This window comes from Lolium perenne, chromosome 3 (genome assembly GCF_019359855.2).
Source record: "Lolium perenne isolate Kyuss_39 chromosome 3, Kyuss_2.0, whole genome shotgun sequence".
Classification (NCBI taxonomy): domain Eukaryota; kingdom Viridiplantae; phylum Streptophyta; class Magnoliopsida; order Poales; family Poaceae; genus Lolium; species Lolium perenne.
In genome coordinates this window covers 230,285,668-230,308,042 of record NC_067246.2, presented here as the reverse complement: position 1 = coordinate 230,308,042, position 22,375 = coordinate 230,285,668, and the positions used below count along the sequence as shown (strand labels likewise).

Sequence of the window (22,375 nt, the reverse complement as noted above, 5' to 3'; positions counted from 1 at the left end):
AATCTTCCCTTCCTACATGCATCTCCCACATCCCTATGTAGATCTAGATCTATCTATCGCGCATTGACCGCTCAATCTAGATCTAGTTCTAGATCTAGAAAGTCGGCTTCCATACGCCATTGTCGCGGCGTGTCGTCTCGATCTCATCGACGAATATATCAAACAAATAGGTGATTAATGAACAAATTGAGTAATGAAATCGACGTATGTTGGACATTTGAAGCAAAGCTCTCGTGTGGCATATATATATGTTGTGTTTGTGCTTGTGTGTGTTGGCGTTGAAAATGAGTTGCCAACGTTGCGTCGAAATATTGATTCGTTAAGTTTCCGTTTCGGCACATTTCTGGCGCTCCTATGTCCTACCGTGTAGGAAGGTCATGCCGAAATTTTCCGTGAAAACTACCGACGGATGCATGGTTCTAATCAATTATGTAATCTTACCATGCAGGCGATAATGGTTATCGAGATGAGTGAAAGCATCGTGATGAGATATCTGAAACACGCGGTCATCGACATGTATGAAAATAACCGCACGGAGGTATTGTGTCCGTGCCGGAGATGCAAACGAGGGAAATGGTTTGACCCGTATTCAGGCAAATTGCAGGGGCACCTGCTCACTAATGGTTTCATGCATGGACACACTCAATGGATGAGTGATGATGGCGCAGAGGTCAATGGGGCGACGGCAGCAGGTGGTAATAATGGCCGGCAAGAAGGAGGGCATCATGATATTGATGACGATGAAGAGTTTGTCGCACAGGACGATAACCTTGACGACGACAATAACCTTGACGACGACGAAGAGGTGCCGCTAGCTTCAGTCGTACGGGACCCTCATCTTCAAGATCTGCTTCTCGAAAAGACGAAAGGCGCCAAGTGGAAATCAAAGCTTGAGCAACTCGAGATAGACTTGAATACTCCGTTGTACGACTCAGGTCGCGGGTTGGGGGAGTCTCGCTTGAGAGTAGCTCTCGATGTGCTGCAGATGAAGGCGAAACACGGATGGACGGACACAAGCGTCGACGACATCCTGGAATACGTGAAAGATCTCCTTCCTGCCGGGAACACGTGTCCTGGTAGTCTAGCCGAGGCCAAGAGAATCATGTGCCCTCTCGACTTACCCCACGAAAAGTATCACGCCTGCATCAACGACTGTATCATGTATCGCAAGGAGCACATGGACAAGACCAAATGTCCTTCAACCTGAGAGTGGTTGGGTATCTAAACCATAACTCAACCAGACCCGCACGGCTTTTGCTGTGAACCAAACCCAAACTCAAACCCTTTAATGTTGTTGCCAGCCCAGCCAAAACTAAACCACCTCTACTCTTCCCCTAAACTTAACTGCACTCGGTGCACACCCACGGGTTGAAACCATTTGCTCAAATGGTTTGAGAACCAATTATGCTACAAGCAACAACTGTTCCAAATTCAGTTGCCTCCCGTCGAAACTCCCTCCCTGATTAGCAGGGGACGCGCGAATTCGCAGGCGAGGCAATGCACGCGACGCCGTTGATCTCCCTGATTTTTTCTCGCGGCGCCGTCCTTCGTGGACCACCGCGACGGTTTCGATTTCTCCTCGGCAGGCGCCGAGGATGGGGGACGATTCCCCTTGCCGTAGAAGAAGGACGCTGCTGAGCCCGGCGTGCGCGGCGCGCGAGACGCCCTCCAGCGGCGCGACGATCCCCTGCCCGTCCTTCCCGAGGTCCGGTGTACGCGGCGCGCGAGACGCCCTCCAGCGGCGCGACGATCCCCTGTCCGTCCTTGCCGAGGCCCGGTGTGCGCGGCGCGCGAGACGCCCTCCATCGGCGCGACGATCCCCTGCGCGGCGAGCTTCTTTCCGTCGGCGACGCGCTCCCCACCCTTGTCGCCGCCATCCACGGTGACGGGCGGTAGGTCAACGACTCTAGGTAGGGGATGGATTTGGCGGCAGCTCCGTCCAGCGACACGGGGAGTTCGCAGGCCTGGAAGACTGAACCACTACGAGGAACCGGTTAAAAACCACGGGTTTGACCTGTTTACGCCTGGAACCGTAAGACCTATACCCAATCGCAACCAAACCAGAGTCTAAAGGAACCGAACTAAACCAAACCTTTTCCGACGCCAGCCCATTACAACCCAAACTGAAGAAGCCCACGTGTAGAAACCAAACTGTCACACCCGGTTTAGTAAGAACCATTCTCACATTTAAATGTCCTGTGTGTGAAGCTGAACGGTACAAGAAAGGGAAGAAGAAAGCTCCTCGGAAAGTTGTGTGGTACTTCCCGCTCGCCCCCCGGCTTCAACGGTTCTACGCGGACAGCAAGGAAGCAAAGCTCATGCGCTGGCACGCTGAAAGAAAGGAGGCAGTGTTGAATGATGAAGAGCGGATTGAGCACCCAGTGCTGACGCACCCTTCGGATGCAAGTCAGTGGAAAGCATTAGACAATGAATTCGGAAGTTTTGGGGCAGATCCCAGAAACATCAGGTTGGGTGCGAGCACGGACGGATTCAATCCGTTCGGAAACCAGAGTAGCACACATAGCACATGGCCCGTGTTTGTATGGATCTACAACCTCCCGCCCTGGCTGTGCATGAAGAGGAAGTACATACAGATGAGTATGCTAATTCAAGGGCCGACACAGCCAGGAAACGATATCAACATGTATCTCAAACTATTAAAGGAGGAGCTTGAAACGTTGTGGGCGGAGGAAGGGGTAGATACATGGGACGCCGTCGCGGAAGAATATTTCCCTTTGAGAGCCGCGTTGATCACGACGGTGCAGGACTACCTCGGATACGGTTACATTTCGTGCCAGGTGTGCCATGGACACAAGGCATGTGTCAGGTGCATGGAAGAGACGATGTTTTTGCAGCTTGGTAAGGATCCCGGCTCTTCGAAAACAGTTTACATGGGGCATCGAAGGTGGCTACAGAAGACTGACCCATGGAGAAAGCGTGGAGATCTGTTCGATGGTACAAATGAACCCCGAGGACCTCCACGTAAGAAGAGCGGCGAAGAGATCGATACATTACTGAAAGGTTGGAAGGAGTGCCCTGCGCCGGGAAAGATTCGTCAAAAGCCTGGAGAGAAGAAGAAGAAAAAGGAAACGACGCCGCTCATTGGTGTATGGAAAAGGAGGTCCGTGTTTTGGGACTTGCCGTACTGGAAAATTCTCGATACACCTCACTGCCTTGATGTCATGCATATTACAAAGCCCTGGTGCATGTGATCTGGGCCAAGTCCCAGGTATACACAAACTAGACTTATTGTCGGCGCACCAGGGCTTTGGTGCGCCGGGGGTCCACCTGTCCCCGGCGCACCAAAGCCCTGGTGCGCCGACAATAAGTCTAGTCCGTGTATACTTGGGACTTAACCGCACGCCGACTCGATTTCTCCTTCTTCCCCATTCCTTCGACGCCGCCAGAACCCTAGCTAACCGCCGCTGCCCTGCACCCGCCCCCGTGCCGCCGAGCCGCTGAGAGGAGGAGGAGCAGGCGTCTCCACACTGTCGCCACCAGAGGAGGAGGAGGGCGTCGCACGCGGAGGAGGAGGAGGGCGTCGCACGCGTGCCGGCCACCGTCCCCACCGTTGGTAAGAACCGCCCTCTCCCTTCCCCTCTTCCTTCCCCAACGCCGCCAGGACCTCCTCCACCTCCCCCTCCCCTCCCCTCCCCTTCTTCCTTCCCCTGTCCCCCCTCTTCCTTCCCCTCTCCCTGTGTTAAACTAATTACTTGGGAATTCTTCCAGTAGCAGTATTAGTAGGTTTAGTGGAATGCTTGCAGTAGCAGTATTAGTAGGTTTAGTTGAATTTGGTAAAGAACAAGTGATATTCTCTGGTTTGAAAAAATAAAAGAAAATGATTTTGTTCTCTGGTTTGAAATTTAGTTCATTTAGTTCAGATGCTTCTGCTTGCCACTGAATACTTTTATTGTTGCCAAACTGTAAACAATGTGACAGGCCTTTAGTTGTTTGCTCTTCAATAAGCATACATTTTTTAAAGTGGTTAGTAAGCATACATGATTTGTTCATACCAATATTATTTAGTGTGTTACAGTAATTAAACCAGTGCATCTATTGATTATATACATCATTATCATGTTAAAGGAAAGAGGTAGGAGCTCTGGCATTATTCAATTTTTTAATGCTATGGTTTATGATGAAAACCAATACTATTTAGTGTGTTACAGTAATTAAACCAGTGCTATTTTAATTTCACATTTTTCTTTAGTAAGAAGCTCATGTGGGCCTTTGTGCTATTTTAATTTCATATTTTTCTTTAGTAAGAAGCTCATGTGGGTCTTTGTGCTATTTTAATTCATGGTTGGTTTAAGCAATGAGATAAAACTGCTACTGCTTTAATGAAATAAACTTGCAGTACCTAGGTAGCTAGGCAGTAGGGGTTTTTATGCTATGGTTTATGATGAAAATGAAAATATTTGTAGTTTATAGTTGTTCCTAGTACTCCAACATAACCAGGATATTGTTCTCTGGTTTTGGTTCTTTTTGTGCATAGAAAGATGTTTTGGTTCATCATGTGGGCTGGCTGAAATTCTGTAAATTCTGTACAAATTCTGTAAATGCCAAGATATAGCAAAATGCCAAGGTCTAGCTAGCTCTCTGTAAGCGTGCTGGCTGGCTGAAAGGTAAAAAATAGGTATGCTGGATTTAAAAAGAACAAGTGCTATCAGTTGGTGTTGCTCCTATATAGCTGCTGCTATATATATCTGCTGCTACTACTACTGTTGGTTTAGACCATGTGTTTCCCTCATGTTGTTAATGTAGAATTCTGTGCAGTAGCAATATTGGGTATTCATTTGCTTCTGTAATAGAAGCCACAAGGTGAACTAGTATTTCTTGGAAAATGCAATACTATGAGTTCCTATTTATTGTTTTGCACATGTTTATTTAAGTCTGCTATATAATCTGTGACCTATTTTTAAACTGGAGAGCATTGTACAATTTTGGGTGTTCTTATGTTGCTCTCTGGTTAAGAAAATGAAATTAAGCTCATGTTGCTCTCTTGCTGCTGGTTGGAAAAAAATGAAAATGAAGCTGCTGCTCTCTTGCTGCTGGTTGGAAAAGAAATGAAAATGAAGATACTGTATACATGTTCAGATTTAGTAAATATTGCTTAGTTGATGTACGTTACACATTTACATGTCTCGTAAATATTTACATGTGTTGTCAAGATGCTTGCATTTTACATTTACGGGGATTGAGTTGCTATTGAGTGCCGGAATGTCGATTCATTTCCGTTCCGGCAATTCTAGCACTCGGCATGACCAATTTTTAGCAAAGGTCATGCCGAATTTTTCCGTGAATTCTAACTCTTTTTCATCTTCTATTAGTGCAAGCCACCATGGCGTCTCAAGAACAGTTAGAGGAGCACTACAATAGGTACTTCTTTAGGACGGAGGAGGATGCCGAGGCCGCTGGTGTTGGCGGAGACGAGGACCATGAGATGGAGGATGCCGCTGGGGGTAGTGCCGACGAGCCAAGCGGCAACGAGGCAAGCGGCGCCGCCGGGGGTAGTACCTACGAGCCTAGCGGCGATGAGGCAACCGGCGCCGCCGGGGGTGGCGGCGAGACAAGCGGCGACGATCCTAGCGGCGCCGCCGGGAGTAGTGGCACCGGGACAAGTGGTTCCAAGAGGCCGCGGAAGGCAAGGCGCCAAAACACGGTCGCCACCAGCAGAGACACAATAAAAGAGGTGGACCCCGCCAGTGGTTTGCCGGTGGAGCCTAAGGATGTTGCCAAGGGGTATGGCAACCAACTGGCATGTATCCTCCGAGAGGTCGTCAATCTCAACGAGACGGACCTCCGAGCTGAGAACAAAGCGCCTTTGCGAGCCCAGCTCATTGCGAGGTTGCACGCACGATACAAGTTCCTAGGCGACTACGCCTCCAGTCATCAAACCAACAACATTGTGAACTCACAAGCCCTCCTGAAGTTCACCAAACACCTCAGCAGCTATAAGTATATGGTGCGGAAGCTGATTGCTGAGGGCAAAGGTTTCGAAGAGGTCCACTCCGCCTTTCCGCATGTCTCCCAGACGGACTTTGATGCTTTTGTGGCCAATGAAGAACTACAAGAAACCAAGAATCGCAAGTTGTGGGGGAAGGAAATGCGGGAGTTTAACATCGGCAACCACAATCTTGGGAGCCGTGGGTACGAGGGAAAGGAGCCCTATTGGGCGAAGGAGGACGAGGCGTATGTAAATGCCGGCATTGAGAACCCCTGGCTCAAGTACAAGGACCCGCTTGAAAGAAGATTCATCAGGTCCCGGTACCATAAGAAGAAACTAACCGGGGAACTTGTCACGGACCCGAAGGTCGTAACCGACATAATTTGGTTCACGAACGACAAGAAGGTCCTGGCGTTGGAGAAAAAACTGGTAAGCAATTTACCGGTTTAATTAGATCAAGTATCGTTCATATAATAGTAGCAACATTTCTAAATGGTTCGCGTTTCTTCCGCAGGAAGAAGAAAGACAAAAACTTTCTCAATGTGACGAAGGCTCCTCGTCCCAGGCGTCGATGGGCAGGGTAGCCTGGGACAAGCCTCTCGTACGGGCGCTAAACATCGTTAATGAGCATTCACCGACGAGAAGGCCGCATAGAGGCCGTGTGGCTGGCGCCGGTACAGGCTACAAGCATGGTCACTACGGCTTGTCGTCTGCGGCCGATAAAAATGCGCGCAATGAGAGGAAGCAGCGGGAGGCGGAGGAAATGAGGGAGTCAATCCTAGCCCAAGTCCAAGCTGGTTTGGTACCGCAACTGGTACCGCAACTCAAAGCTACACTCGTACCTGAAGTCAAAGCTGAAGTCGCCCCTTCAGTCCAAGCAGATTTCAACGCTCTACACGCGTGGTATGAGGGTGGCAAACAAGGCCCCCCCCCCCCCCCCGAAAATGCAAGTGGTTAGCTTCGACGGCAGCAACTCGATGGCGCCGCCGTCCGCCGGCAATGACAATGTTATAATGGAGACTCCTCCGGCCACCGGCAATGTCACTGGTGCTAGGGATTCACCGTCCATGCCGGGTAGCAGCCCCTCCGTCACTTGCACGCCCGCCGCCGCATGTGCCGGCCCGTCGACATTAGCCGAGCTCAACGCCCTCACGGTAATTAACTAATGTGTACATCAAGTTAATATATTAGTTTCGTCATCCTTGCCCTCTCTCTAACGCCATACACATGTTCTCGCAGGCGCTCTCAACGCCATGCACCTTCCTGATGAGAGTAAACGACGAACTCAAAGACGCCGCGAGGGGGTCCATCCTTCGGCCCCTGGATAAGAAGTGGCACACACGAGATATGGAGGATGACGTTTACCGGGTTGAAGTGGATCGGGCGTTACCGGGCTATGAGGATTTGTTTCCTCCTAATCAACCGCATGGTGCCGATGACGATAGCCCGTTGAATCTGGCCTCACTTAAGGGTTGGGTACTGCTATGGCCGAAGACCCTAATTAGGATCAACACCTACTCGGGGTCGACGACAAGCAAAGACAAGCACCTTGCGGCGCCACATGTCAGCGTCCCTCCACGACAGCCAGCGGCGCCGGTGGTCATCGCCCCACCACAACGGCCAGCTGCGCCAGAGGTCAGCGCCCCACCACAACGGCCAGCTGCGCCGGTGGTCAGCGCCCCACCACAACAGCCAGCGGCGCCAGAGGCCGAGGAATACGAAGGACGCCAAAGACAAGGCGGCGGCCAAATCCAAGGACAAGGTCCCACTCCTTGACAAGTTGCCAAACAATTGGCGACCTATCCATCACTTGGGTGAACCGATGCTGCCGGAGTATGTCATCAACAGACTCACCGTGGATATGGCGAGCTTGCATAACCAAGTCCTCTATTTGGAGAAGCAGCTTCTCAAATCAAAAGATCCTAGTTACCCTCTCTTCGTGGTGAAGGTGCCAACTGGCATGAACTTCGTCGAGAAGTACCCCGCGGACTTGTGCTTCATCCGGTTCAATGACATCTTCACCATCTTTCGCATGCAAATGCTCCACTTTAGTGTGGTTCGCCTAGTTGCTCTTAGCTTGTCTTCCCAGATCGTTAAGGAGGGGACGCCGACCATCGCGATAATGGACCCCTTCTATATGCGGGAGAGCATCATCTGCAACCCTGGGGATCGGGCGATTGCCACCCGGCAGGTCGAGGATTTCATGCTGACGAACATTAAGAAGGGCGCCATTCTCATCCCTTACTTCCCCGAGTAAGTAATCACTCGCTAGTCCCCTTCACCATTCTATCCTATATCTCCATTTGCATTTCCAAAGGTTAATCCGTGTGTTTTCCGCAGAGACAAGTTCTGCACCCTCATCGTTGTGCACCCGCAACACTCGCATGCATTCTATCTCGACTCGGGTAGGGACAAGAAGAAAGACTACTCCCACATCAGGGCCCTTCTCAATGATGCTCTCACCGGCTTCACCAACAAGGCATGCCCCCTCAAAGTAGAGAGGAAATCCCGAGGAATCTTGGTCTTAACCCACACAACCAACTTCCCCTGCCTCAGGCAGTCGAAGGAAGACAATGGGATGGACGCGTGGTACGCCATCCTTCAGATGCAGGAGTACATAAAGTACGCAGATGACATGTTGCTGCCAGAGAGTCTCAGAAACAGGTTTGCAAACATGGCGGATGCCCCTGATAGAGAGATTAGAAAGAATTGGGGTCGCATCCAGCAGTTCATTTGCACGGTAATCGTGCAGGATGTCAACACTAGGTCTGGCGAGTTCTTCTACGGCTACGGTCTACCACCTAATGATGAGATAGAACTCCGCTTGGAGATGTCGCGTGATGAGAGGCCGTTCAACACGCTTGAGGGCTGCCGTCCATTCCCCCTAGGCGTACAACCTGATCCTATGACAGGAACACTACTGCTAAAGCTTGAACGATATGTCTTTGAACTTCCGTATTGTAATAATTGCTACATATTCCCATAGAATCGACTTGTTGCTTTTATTTAGTTGTATGGATGTGCATGTGAACATGTGTCTATAGTTTCATTTACTTTGCTATATATTTCAAGATTATGGCGTAGATACCTTAATAATTATTTGCATTTACTCGACCCCTACTTGCCTCGTATTTGGAGTTCGCCGATGATTAGAATGTTCGGTCACTCGTACACTCGGGGGTGGAGCCAGTGAGTCTTGGTGCGATGGCCACAAGTATCAATCTATTGTGCATCCTACCTAGCCTCACTGACTCCATCCCTGGATGTTAATATGTGTTTCGACCGGCAAAGTATGAGGCACGCTATTTAATTCGTACTACTTGTATTTTATTTGAGTTCGCACTTCTTAATTGCATTGGCCGATGATTAAAATGTTTGGTCACTTGTACACTCCGGGGTGGGGCCAGTGAGGCTTGGTGTGATGGCCACAAATATCAATCTATTGTGCATCCTACCTAGCCTCGCTGACCCCATCCCTGTATGTTATTATTTATTTCGACCAACAAAGTATGAGGCACATGCTATTTAGTTCATACTACTTGTCTCTTATTTGAGTTGGCACTTGTTCATTGCATTGGTACTAACGTTTTACTTGTCTTGTGCATGGAGATGCCGACGACATATGTCGTGTACAAGGGGAGGGTTCCTGGAGTCTACGACGACTGGGAGGACTGTCGGAGACAGGTGCACCGTTTCAGCGGCAACAACTACAAGGGATACCCTACTAGGGTGGAGGCGGAAGGAAGATACGCCCGTTATCTAGCGGGAGAGATGAGGGACACGAGGAGGAACCGGATGAAGACCATGGCCTTCGTGATGATGGTCATCGTGACCATGTTGGTCATGTTCTATGTGATTGTAGTTTAGGTTAGGAGCTACATTGTGAGGTGTATAACGACACTTGCGACGACTATGTACCGAGACTTCTAACTTTGTGAAACTTCGTCCTTCGGTGTTGCATATGCACATGTGTTGTATGAATCAACATTCCGGAACTAGACTTGTGTATTTGTGTATTGATACCGAAATGATACTTGACTCTCTATGTGCTTCTCATATTGCATGTGCTGCTGTACAAATATGATCTGTTGTATAAATTTGCAAATATGCATTGTAATAAGCTGGAAAAAGGCTATAAAATTGTATTTTCGATCACACTCGGCGAACCTACATTACCTACTGCCGGCGCACAAAGCACGCGCCGATCTTGGCATCCCTACTGCCGGCGTAGCAACAAGTGCGCCGGTGGAATATGGTAGTTGCCGGCGAATCAGGGCCGGTGCGCCGGCAGTAGCTGCCTTACCGCCGGCGAACATCCAGGCGCGCCGGCAATGAGCTGTTATCACTGGCCCGTTCGCACCGGCGGGCTTAGGTGCGCCGGCAATAAGCCTATTTGGTGCGCCGGCAATAGGCCTTTCCCTTGTAGTGTATGGTCGTCGGCTCCGGAGAAGGAGTTGGGAGGGCGAGGGGCTTTAGAGGGATGGCCGGCCGGAGGGTGGCTGTGCGGTGGAGGAGGTGCTCGACGCCGGACTTAGGCGGCAAGGGCAAGCAGTTAGGCTGGCATTGGAGGGTAGTTCGCTGGAGTTGAGAAAGAAGAGGTAGCGGCGATATTTTCACCATTTTGCTATCTAAGACTAACCCCGCCCACATGAAAAGGGCGGTCCACCGCCAACTAGGTGTACTACTCTAGCTTTTGTTGGTGTTGTTGTGTTGTTGTTGTTGTTGTCGCCCCGATTATCTTTGTAGACCGATCTTGGCCGCACAAATCTAATCCGACGGGTGTTAAATTCCCCCCTTATCGTAAAGCGGCAGTAGTAACTGCTACAACCTGGTGAGCGACATATGCATAAAAATCGCGCGCGCGATGTTGTCCAAAATTCCAACCTCGCCGGACTCGCAATCGTTCCGGCCAATCCACCTCGCCGAACAGCTCCAACCCAAACCCTAGCCGCGGCACATGGACGGCGACGCGGACCCGACGCCGCCGGTCGCCGCCGCCGCTTCCCCCTCTCAATCACCGTCCTCCTCCCCCTCCCCCTCGCCGCGCTCCAAGCGTCGCCGCACCGACCGTTATGCGCTCGGCTTCGAGTTCGCCCCCCGCCCTGCGCCATCGGCGGCCCCGGCCCCGGCCCACCGCACCACGCCGGTGTGGACGGAGGACTCCACCTTCGCGCTCCTCGACGCTTGGGGCGAGCGCTTCGTCTGCGCCGGCCGCCGCAGCCTCAGCGCCGACGAGTGGGTCGAGGTCTCTCGCCTCGCAGCCGCCGCCGACTCCCGCCCTGCGGGATACTTCTCCGAGTCACAGTGCCGCAACCGCATCGACACGCTCAGGAAGATGTTCAGGAAGGAGAAGGAGAGGTCCCGCCTCGCTGCCCACCGCTCCAACCGCCCCTCCCCCTCCAAGTGGGTCTACTTCGACAAGATGCTGTCCCTCATGAGCCCTCCGGCGCCGCCGCCGCCGCCGCCGCCACCGCTGCTTCTGGCTCCTATCGTGAAGCGCCGCCGTGACACACGCCCAGTGCCACGGCAGTCGTGGGGAGTGGACGTTGGTGAATTTGTGCTCGCTGGATGTAGCAGAGCAGCACCAGGGAATTCAGGCCCAGATGCGGAATTGGGGGAAGACCAGACAGATGAGCCTGGTGTAGTGAAGGGGAACGATTTTGCGGTGATCCTAGAGTCAATCCGTAGGCTTGGGGAGGTTTACGAAAGGGTGGAGAGTAGCAAGAGGCAGCACATGGCGGAGTTGAAACGAATGCGAAGCGATATGCAAAGAGACCTTGAAGTTAGATGGAGAGAAACTTTGGAAAGAGCACAAATGGAGATTGCTAGTCTCGAGGAGGAGGATGATACAGAGGAGGAGGGCGATGATGATAACAAGAGGTTAGGAGATTACAATGGTGTTGAAATGCAGACCAATGGCGCTGTGGATGCTTCTCCTTAGCCCTGGCCTAGAAGTTCTGCAAATGAGGTTAGTTCATTCAATCAAGCAGATAAATTGTAGGGTCAAATCATGTCATGTAGCATTGTGTTTAGATTATGTTATATTTCTCATATCCTATGTTGAGCAAACCTTGTTTTTTCGTCTGCCGAACGGCTTCTCATGATGGATGTCTATCTTTATTTTGATGATGAGAACTGGACACATCATTGAAGAAACTAAAATACATGTCACCAGCTGTACTTGATATGCCAGTTAGTTATACACCGATATTAGCATATTCAGCCTTGATATGATGCCCTTTATAATTTTGTGGGGTCTGCATTTAGGATTAGACGCAAATTTGTTTAGACAGTATTCATTATCTATGTTATCTCAAAAGTTACGTGGCGTGGTAGAAGAATAGGAAAATGAAATCCTATGAGAAGACACGGCCAATTGCCTTAGTAAATTGAAGACGACGAAGAGCAGTGAATGACTATGGCAATTATAAGGGGCAATGTGTCGAAGTTCTAGACCTTGGTTTGAAATTACCCTCAGTGCTACAGGGGAATGATATCTAATTTGATTTATTGGAGATATATGCTAAGTTCGATCTGTGTTCTGTCATCAGATTATTCAAAAATTTATTTGAGATATAGGGAGATATATTACTATTGGAATTTCTAGGTTGTATATTGACTTGTTCTTGGATATGGAAGGCTCAATATTATGTTGCCAGACACTTTTCTACACACCCTGAATCAATAATTTGCGGACTTCTATCTATGTCTATATGGTACTAGTTGAACTTGATTTAAGGCTGTCATGTTACCAAACTTGGTACTTTTTCCCTTGTTAGATTAATTTCCCTAATTGTGAATTATTTTCACCTTTGTAAAAAGATCACAATATATATAATTACATCTTGGAGAACTGACATGGAAGCTGTTATTTGCTTATACTTAATGAGCATGCATACTTAGGACATGAAACGTTCCAGTATCTTCCTGAGAAGTGTGTCACCTCAGTATCAGTCAAATATTGCATAAAAGTTTCACGATTTAAAGTAGGATAAGTACTTTCGTGAGCCAGTTTTAAGTTTCCATAGACGGAAGTTGTTCTTGTACAAGTTGGCAGGAAAGTAGAAATTTCTTAGCAGTACGCATATCAGAATTGGAGCTATACTCTGTTATTCAGCGATTGCACTTGCACTTCAAACTGAAATATGCACATGTTTTTATAGTTTCTCCGGTATGCACTAGTTCAAATACTGCGTCTCTTGTTCCTTACGATATATAGTATTTAGTTTACCTTGCTCTTTAGTAGGTGCTCTTAATTCCTTGGTGATGTGTGAATCAATTTCATTTGGAACTAGAATATATAATTTTCAGTCTTTCTTGGAGCCTTTGAGCTTGTTTCTTTGTGTGGGTATGGTAGACACGTTTGAATGTGTGCTTGTGAGTAGCTTTAGTGTCATGAAACCTACCGTGACTGTCTATTATTACTACACCCATTTGTAATATATGTATATGATTCCTAACTTTTGCTGAGTACCATTAATATCATTCATCTACCCAATTGGGAGTACCACTACACGACTTGTGGATGTTGACCAAACTGTTTGTTAAAATCCCTGTTGTTGGTGGAAATTTGCATCAGTGTCATAATATTATCACTATCGCGCCATGCTCATATTGTTTTAACAAGGTCAACAGGCCCTTCCTTTTGCATACATGGTTCATCATTAGAATAATGGTTTATGTTTTGTAAAATTTAAGCACTCCAGAGGTTGAACATGGAAGATGACTTATTTATTTATTTCGGTGATGCAGGAACATGACAGGGATTTCTGCCAATAGTTGGACGTGCAAGGTATTTCATACACATAATGGGGGTTTCATGTGATAGTTGGATCTGCAAGGGCTGGTAGCCTTAATTTCCATTAGTAACTTTAGATACTTAGGGTTGTCGGATTTCCGTGTTTAACTCAATCTGTCGACACTTAATGCAGATCGTTGTATAATCATCTTGTGTATTACTTGTGTGATGGTGAACAAAATGGTGGTGGTCACAGAATTGTTGTATTTTCCCCACTTAGGGATTATCAGTGTGGATGAAAAATAAATATGAATCAGCAAAGGTTATTTGAAATGTATGCTTGGCTAATTTATATTGCTAGTTTGCAGCTACATTTGCCCAGAATGAAGTCATTCATTTTTTTCAAGTCTTAATTGCTGTTTCGCGTAGTACTTGCTCAGGTATTTAACCTTGGTAAATCCTGTTCTCGTGTCACCAAATGGCCAACATTCTTGGTAAAAACCTGTAGAATTGAGCAGTAAACTGCCACATCAGGCAAGTTGGTACCAAGAAATGGACAGATGCAGATGATCCATCAGAAGGAAAAACTCGAGGCTCCACTGGAAGGAAGACTATATGTAGCAAGCTATACAGGTAATACAGCCCTATGAAGTGCACGACGCTAATTTCCCTGTTGTTAATTTAAAACATTATCTGTGAACTGAACTATATACTGTAGTTGTTAACAACTACTCAGGGAACAGCTCATCTTTGAGAGCAGGTGCAATCCACTGGATCTGGATGTGAGTGATCTCATAGAGCTCGTCTCCGTCTCTCTGTACCAGCACCTGCTTGTCCTTCATCTCCACGATCATCCTCTTGAGCATCCGTGGCACCAGTTCCTGCATCACGCCGGCGCCGCCGCCGGCAGCCAAGTCGGACTTGATGCATGTGTCCATCCGCCGCAGCACGCCGAGCCAGAACGTCCGGAAGCCTGGACCCTGCGCCAGTGTCCCAAGGAACAGCAGGAACACGTCGGCCAGCAGCTCGGTTGCCGCAGCGAGTGTACCCTCCATGCTCCTCGTCTCGCGCTCTGCGCCCTCTCGCCGGGAGTACTCCAGCGTCTTCTCGTGCAGGTCGTCCACCATGGCGAAGATAACGAGGTTGAAGCACGCCAGGCAGCCCGCCGGGCCAAAGTCCAGCTCACCCGCCGCGGCCAGCGCGAAGCTCCGGCCGAGGTCTGCCACGGCTTGGTTGCGGATCTCCTCTCGCCGCACCAGGCTCGTCTTGCGCAGCGTCTCGGCCAGCTTGATGAACATGTTGGTGGCCAGGTTGCCCATGCGCGACGCGTCCTCGGGCCAGGATGAGCCGCTGTTGCTGCTGCCGCTACTGTTGCTGCTGCCCGGATCAGAGTACCCCGACTTGTGCCACTGCACGAGCCAGTTCACGGAGTCCGCCATTAGCTCCAGGATCTTGGTGCTTATCTCGAGGGGGCTTATCTTGAGAGCGGCGAACCCGAAGGCTGCCTCGATGCAGGCGGCATAGTTGAACCGCGTGATTTGAGCCCCGTCGCTCATGAGCTTGATCATGGCGGCCACGGACTGGTCGAAGGTCTCCGGGTGGCGGCCAGTGACGGAGAGCAGATGCAGCAGCGTCTTCCACCCAATCGGCGTCTGGACGCTCCCGGCGTGATCCATGATGAGCTTGACGATACACTCCGAGATGCCCTCGCAGCATGTGTCGAGGATCTCCTTGTCGAGCTTCCACATCAGGTTAATCGACTTGCAAATGAGCTCCTCGGCGAAGCGGTCGGGGCTGGGCTGTCCAGGGAGCAGCTTCACGGCGACCTTGAAGAGCACAACGATGGCCTTCTCGGCGAAAGGGCATGGCGAGAAGAGCGGCAGTTGGGACACGGCCGTGAAACAGTCGTGCATGTGCGTCCAGAGCAAGGAGAAGCGCTGAAGGTTCGCCAGCGACACGAGCAGTATGAGATCCCAACAGAAGCCGACCGTCTCCTCTTCCTCGATCGGGGTGCTGAATTTCTGGCCCTTGCCACCAGCCGCAAAGATGAGCGCCCGGCCAAGGTTCTGCAGCGACTCGTCAGGCAGCTTCCCGCTCTCGGTGAACATGCTCCCGATCCGGCATTGCTGGATAATCTTGAGGTTGTTCTCGAACTCATTGCCCACGGAGAGCAGCGACTCGCCGGCGTTGTCGAGGGACAGGAACTGAGAGAACCGGCCGATCATGCCGGACACATGCCTGCTCGTCCCGGCGCCACGGTGCGACGAGGGGAAAATGACGCCCGAATCTGACCTGGGGCGATGGCCTAAACGATCCGAGCCGCTGGACATGCCGCCTTCCTGTTCGATCACTGACTGGGGCAGCAGCTTGAGGCGTTTGAGCTTGAGCAGGCAATCGATGATGTTCTTCCAGGCGCCACGCACCGACTCGCCGAACCTGTTGGCGATGGTGAAGAGTGCCAACGTCGACATCCTTGGCTTCAGCTCATTGCTGAAAGTGAAGATGGTCTCCTCCGTGGTGGAGTAGGGATTCAGCAGCGTTGTGAACTTGCAGAGGCAGCAGAGGAGCTCGTCGAGGACGTCCTCCAGCCCGTAGCGTGCAATGCGGGCCACGGAGATCAACCCCTCGACGCACTGGTTCAGGATTTCCTCATCGTCCGTATAGTCGAATATGGCGGCCAATGTCGCGACCGCCGGCCCAGAGACAGCGATGAACACCTCTCGACTGAGCTTGTGCTTGAAGTCGCAAGGCGTGAACGGCTCCATGGAGCGTGATCGCTTGACGATGTCCGCCCAGCGGCTAGTGGTCATCTCGATGTTGGTGATTCCCTGGCTGAACATGGTGATGGCGTTCGACGCTATCGAGTGGAAGAGCTCCGACAGGTACTCCCTGGGCAGGTCCTTGCCAGAGTTGATGGCGCGGTTGTTCCTGATGAAGTCATCTTCTGACATTTTCTTCTTGACCTGAGGGTTGTGTAGGTCGGTGTTGAGCATGATGACCGAGTAGCAGAGGATGAACGCCGCGTCCTTTGTCGCAAAGACCTCTTGTGCTTGCTGCTCGAAGAACCGCTCTGAGAAGTGCTCGAGGACGCGTTGGATCTTCTGCGACTCTCCAGGAAGCCGGAACGTCTCGAGGTAGGTGCGGAGGGCGGTGTCGAGGACGGATCCGGCGAAATCAAACGTATCGGTGAACTCCTTGAGCACCTTGAGGTTGAAATCGTCCGGGTCGCCGAGGAACTCCCCGATCTTCACCTTGTCGAGGCCAGGCGAGTAGCGCAGGAAGTAGGCCATGCTCTTGGGCTCCGGCGGGGTGGGCACCAAGTGGCAGAGCTTGAGGAACTCGACGCCCTTCTTCTCGTCGCGGTTGTAGTGGTTGGCGGCGATGGCCACCTTTTTCTTCTTGAGCTTGCGCTTGCGGACGTAGTCCACCCAGGTCTCGTGGCCATGGTCGTCGCTGGAGTCCCACCGCTCCAGCCAGAAGAGCCGGTACTCAGAGATGTCCACGTTGTATGCTTCACGATCTGGGGCCTTCTCGACCTCGACGTTGTCGGCGATGGTGGTGATCATGTTCACCAGACCCTCGAACGCCTGGAGCTGAATGGTCGTCATCGGGTTCGACAGTGGGTAAGCCGCCTTGCAGAGCAGCCTGCCGACTTCTTCGTAGACATTGCGCAGGAGTGGGTCGCAGTCGTAGTTCACGTACATCTCGATGACAAATGTTGGTTGCCGACAGAAGCTAATGAGCCCTTCGATCGCCACCTCCTGCAGCTGCAACCCGCTCGCGCCGCTGCCAACTCGAAGTATCACGAACATGAAGAATGCTTCCAGCTGGAGCTTGAGGAACCTGGAGCAATGTGGTTCATGGTGCATCATGTATGTACATGGTTGATACAAGCAATAGAAAGAAAAGAGACACTAAAGCATGTGTGCTTACCGTCGCAAGAAGTTGTACAGGTTGAGGACTGTGCTGCAGATCATGGAGAGGACCAGAGGGCTGCACTCCGTGGCATAGTGGATCAAGTGGTAGAAGAGGTCATCTTGGATGAGGCGCAGGAGCTTGGGATGCTTGCCAATGGCCTCGCCGCCCAGCTCGACGGCCGAGTTTAGGAGCACGAGGGCGAAGAGCTGCACGTCCTCCTCGGAGGTGAAGGCGCCGTGTCCCTCGGGCGTCATGACCATGTCGGGCGCGTTCAGCAGCAGAGAGCAGAGGAAGTTGAAGATATCAACCATGCACCGCGCGCCGAAGCCTGCCGCGGAGGGGACGGACACGTCGTCGTCAGCTTCGTCGCGGATGTCCGGCAAGCGGGCGAAGACGGCCTGCAGGATCTCGTGCATGCAGTGCCGAGCCGTGCGCTGGAGGAGCTCGCTCCCGCGGCTGCTGGCCGCGTGCTGCACAACCTGGAAGCACGTGTTGACCGCGGTGCACACGGCGCTGTCCGAGAGGAGAGGCGCCGCGCGGGCACGGAGGAGCGCGGCCAACACCTGCAGCACGCGGAGGAGCACTGCCTCCTCGGCGCCGGCGCCGGCCTCCGCGATGCGCTCTATGCGGCAATTCGTCACCGCGGTCAAGATGGCCTGTATCGCGTCCCGGGCGCCCGGCGAGCACTCGTCGAACACATCGATCCGCAGGATCTTCAGCACGGACGACAGCGCCACGCCGGTGGCCGCCGGCGGGACCTCCTCGCTCTGCACGACGTCGAGAAACGGCGAGAGGTACATGGACGGGTCGGAGCAGCGCCACGCGCCGTGTCGAGGCTGGAAGAGGAGGGCGCGGAGGCTCTTGAGAGACTGGATGAGGCCCGCGAAGACGGCCTCCTCGGCGGCGGCGACCGCCGGAGGCAGGTAAGTGTAGGGGTCTGGGCGGCGGCGGATGACGGCGAGGAGCGCGGCAACCTCGGTGTTGAGCATGCAAGAGATGCCCATGTCCTTGAGCCGGGGGTCACGGCGTGTCCCACGCGCCACGGTGTAGGTGGGCGGGCCATCATCGTCGTCATCGGATGCCGCCGTCCTGGCCATTGCCGGTGGACGATTATTCGGTACCCCGGGATCAAGAGGAGGATTACTTTGGGCAGGAGAAGACTATGGCCTTTTGGATTAGAGGATGCGAATATGGCGCATGAATGAGAGGAGTGAACGGAACTTGCCCCCTCCGCCCGTGGCTATTTTTGCCCAGTGGTAAGTGACCTTCTCCTAATCTTAGACTGCTGCCTTTTCTCTCCTTCAGAAAATGATGCTACTATCGCAGAATGCAGATTGTTCAAGTTGCATGTAGCAGTGTGATTTTCCAAGAAATTGCATTCGTTGTACAATTAGGCTTTGTCAGGCTCTCCTCTTAGAGCATGTACAATGGCAGCCACTATATAGGTCATCTAAAAACTAAAGATATAAATCACACAATGCAATATGTTTTATTATCATCCCTACCAATTAATAAGAATCAATTATTTTTATTAAGAAAATAATTTTTAAGGGAAAAGATATATGAAACAATGCATGAAACATTATCTTATTTTTTTCAAATGATAATCCCTTAGCTAAGGGAAGACAACTTTTTTAACTAAGAAAAATTCTACGTAGCAACTTTAAGAAAATACTGTCAGTGATAATTCAATATGGTATACATAGGGTGTCTTATTTGTTCACTAAATGTAATTTTCATGAAGGTTTTAAACAATAGAGACATTTGCATGGCTGATAAAATTATTTCTAGCATTCTATTTGCCTTCAGTGATTTACTTTGGATAGTGTAACTTTGTTGCATGGAACTTTACATTATATCCATAGGAAGAAGAAATCTGGCATGTTTTTCAAATTGGACTTCAAAAAATCCTACAAGAAAATTAATTGGGAGTTTATGTTTTCGGCTTTGAACATGGAAGGTTTTCCTGAGATTTTTACCAATTGGACTAAGGCAATAGTGAACAATGGCAAGTTGTGTATCATGGTTAATGATCGGCTAGGGTTTTATTTTTCAAACCAAGAAGGGTCTAACGCAAGGGGACGCCTTCTCCCCCCTCTTTTTTAACATAGCTCCTGAACTTTTAGTTGTTTAATAAACAGAGCACATGAGAGATAACTGGCTTAGTAGCTGATATGTTTAGTATGCCCATTGTATCATTTTCATGTTTGGAGATAGTTTGGAAAGTGGCGGAAATCTTAAATTTATCCTCTGTATCTTTGAGCAACTCACGGGTTTGAAATTAATCTTCATAAAAGTGAGGTATCTTTTTTTTAGTACTGCAGTAGACAAGATATGTATGCTCATATTTATACTTGCAAAAAAGGATATATCCCTTTCATGTACTTGGGGACCCCATGCATAATAAATGCTTGTTAAATAGTGATTGGAAAGATATTGAGGATAGAATAGACAAGGAAAATTCTAGATGGAAAGGTAATATTACCTCCATTGGATCTAGACTTATCTTGCTAGAATCTTATCTATGTAATGTAACTAGCTATATGCTTTTTAAATAAAGGAATATGGTAGGGGAAGCCTCTACATTATTTTTGAAATAATAAGAACCCAAATTTGCGTCCCTGGAAACTTGAACCTGGTTCTTGGGTTGTACATCCGCTTCCCAAACCAAGTAAGCAAGACTCACATATTTATATGATTTCCTTTTTCATAATTGCGAAAGGGATCCTCAAGAGATGTGATTTCTTTCGAGGTCGCAGGCTTTGGAAAGAAAAAAAATAAAATGTCAAGAAATGTCATCTAGTTAAGTGGCCGGATGTTTTCCAACCAAAAGATCAAGGAGGCCTTGCGGTGACTAATTTGCACTTCAACAATCTTAGCCTTTTATGTAAATGGATCTGGAGGTTAGAGAACGAAGACGACTCTGTCCAGATCTGGTTAAAGAGAAATATCTGAAAAAGTGACGTTTACTCAATGTAAACCAAGCCCTGACCGCTCGCACTTTTGGTCAGGTATAGTTTCAGTGAGATGTTTTTTTATAGATGATGTAAAAGGGTTCTTGGTGATCGAAGGAAAGTTTGTTTTGGGAAGATAGTTGGATTGGCCACAAATAACTCTGCCAATCTTCCCCATGTCTTTGTACTCTTTGTTGCAGTCATAATGTTATAGTGAACACTGTTTTTACTAGGGGTTTTGACATCTCGAAATTTCGAAGGTTTCTCGGAGAGGAAACCAAAGATACATGGTTTAAACTTTTGGTTGTTTGTAGCCAAGTACAGTTTTCTGATGAACCAGATAAGATTAACTAGGCTTTTAACTAAATTTGGAGTATTTTCTTTCAAGTCGATGTATGTCTTTCTTAGTAGTTGAAAATGCATTTTTTTCGTACAAATCTATGTGGACCCTCAAGATGCCCTTGAGGATCAAAGTTTTCTGTTGGTTGGTAATCATAGATAGGATTTTTACCAAAGAAAATCTTATGGACAAAGGATGGAAAAATAGGAACTATGCGAGTTTTGCGATGATCTCGAGACCCAAGAGCATATGTTATTCTTGTGTCCTTTAGAGAAATATATTTGGTGTGTAGTTAGTGTATCTCTAGGAATCTATTCTTTACCTTGAGTCTCTACGGGTTCATATAGAGATTGGTTTCATACTCATCTCTACTACTATTAAAAGAGCCAGAGCGGCAGATCCAGACGATCTAGGCCATCTAATCATCTAATCCACCGGCTTAGATTACTGCTAAAACAGTGTTAGACGCCTGTTAGACGCCCCACGTCTCCACGCCTCAAAAAAACAAACCGCTTGCAAGCCGCCCCAGCAAGCCGCCGCGCCGTCCGTTGCAGGTGCCGCCCGTCGCGAGCGCCGCCCTAGCAATCGCCACGCCTTCCCCAGCAACCCGCCGCGCCGTCCATCGCTGGTGCCGCCCGCCGCGTGCGTCGCTCCGGCAATCACCACGCCGTCCCCAGCAACCCGCCGCGCGCCGTCCATCGCTGGTGCCGCCCGCCGCGTGCGTCGCTCCGGCAATCACCACGCCGTCCCCAGCAACCCGCCGCGCCGTCCATCGCAGGTGCCGCCCGCCGCGAGCGTCGCCCCGGCAATCGCCACGCCGTCCCCAGCAACCAGCCGCGCCGTCCGTCGCAGGTGCCGCCCTCCGCGAGTGTCGCCCCGCCGCGAGCGCAGCGTCTCACAATCACCGCGTCGCGCCGCCACCAACAAGCCGCCGCGCCGCGTCGCCGAATCCCCCCAGAAAATCTCCGCAACCGCACGGTGGCGCCTCCTCTGCACCTGTTGTCGCTCTGCACCCAGCTCAACTACACTTGAAGTTATCTGTTAAATTTCAGATTGTGGACTGTACCGTCCTCTAAACCTATCCTCTTGAAATTTGATTGTATTACAATCGTAGTTTTGTGCCATTTAGGCCATTTGGATTTTATATTATCAGATATCAGACTAGCAGCTGACACTGGTATATCTGAATATATGGCTGACGAGGACATTTCTTTTCTTTGCAGTCAGTGGTACTGGATCATGATTACTGCCATACAAGGAAGTGGAGGCTGGAGACACTGTTGATAACTAATCAATGTGTTCTACTGGAGTATCTATGTTTTATTTCACCCTTCATTACGACGGTTATCTCCTAGATCTGGGCATTCAGGTATGGTTTCTTAGAATGTTTGGAGAAACGGCTACTCTATCTACATTCTACAATAATGGTCGCTACTGTCTTATTTCTAAAATTGATTCTGACGGACCAGTTTATGACA

At 50.0% G+C, this 22,375-nt stretch overlaps 2 protein-coding genes across 2 annotated transcripts; one reads left to right on the top strand and one right to left on the bottom strand.

Annotated features, from left to right (window-relative positions):
• Window positions 1-10,789: 10,789 nt before the first annotated feature.
• On the top strand, window positions 10,790-14,018 carry LOC127343612 (trihelix transcription factor ENAP2). Its single transcript, XM_051369763.2, has 2 exons — window positions 10,790-11,915; window positions 13,700-14,018. Exon 1 carries the CDS (start codon window positions 10,905-10,907, stop codon window positions 11,886-11,888), a length of 984 nt encoding a protein of 327 aa, XP_051225723.1. The 5' UTR covers window positions 10,790-10,904; the 3' UTR covers window positions 11,889-11,915; window positions 13,700-14,018.
• Window positions 14,019-14,259: 241 nt separating this feature from the next.
• LOC127343611 (ARF guanine-nucleotide exchange factor GNL2) lies at window positions 14,260-18,800 on the bottom strand. Its single transcript, XM_051369762.2, has 2 exons — window positions 17,619-18,800; window positions 14,260-17,528 (listed from the first exon to the last, which is right to left on the bottom strand). Exons 1-2 carry the CDS (start codon window positions 18,698-18,700, stop codon window positions 14,414-14,416), a joined length of 4,197 nt encoding a protein of 1,398 aa, XP_051225722.1. The 5' UTR covers window positions 18,701-18,800; the 3' UTR covers window positions 14,260-14,413.
• Between the last annotated feature and the right edge of the window lie 3,575 nt (window positions 18,801-22,375).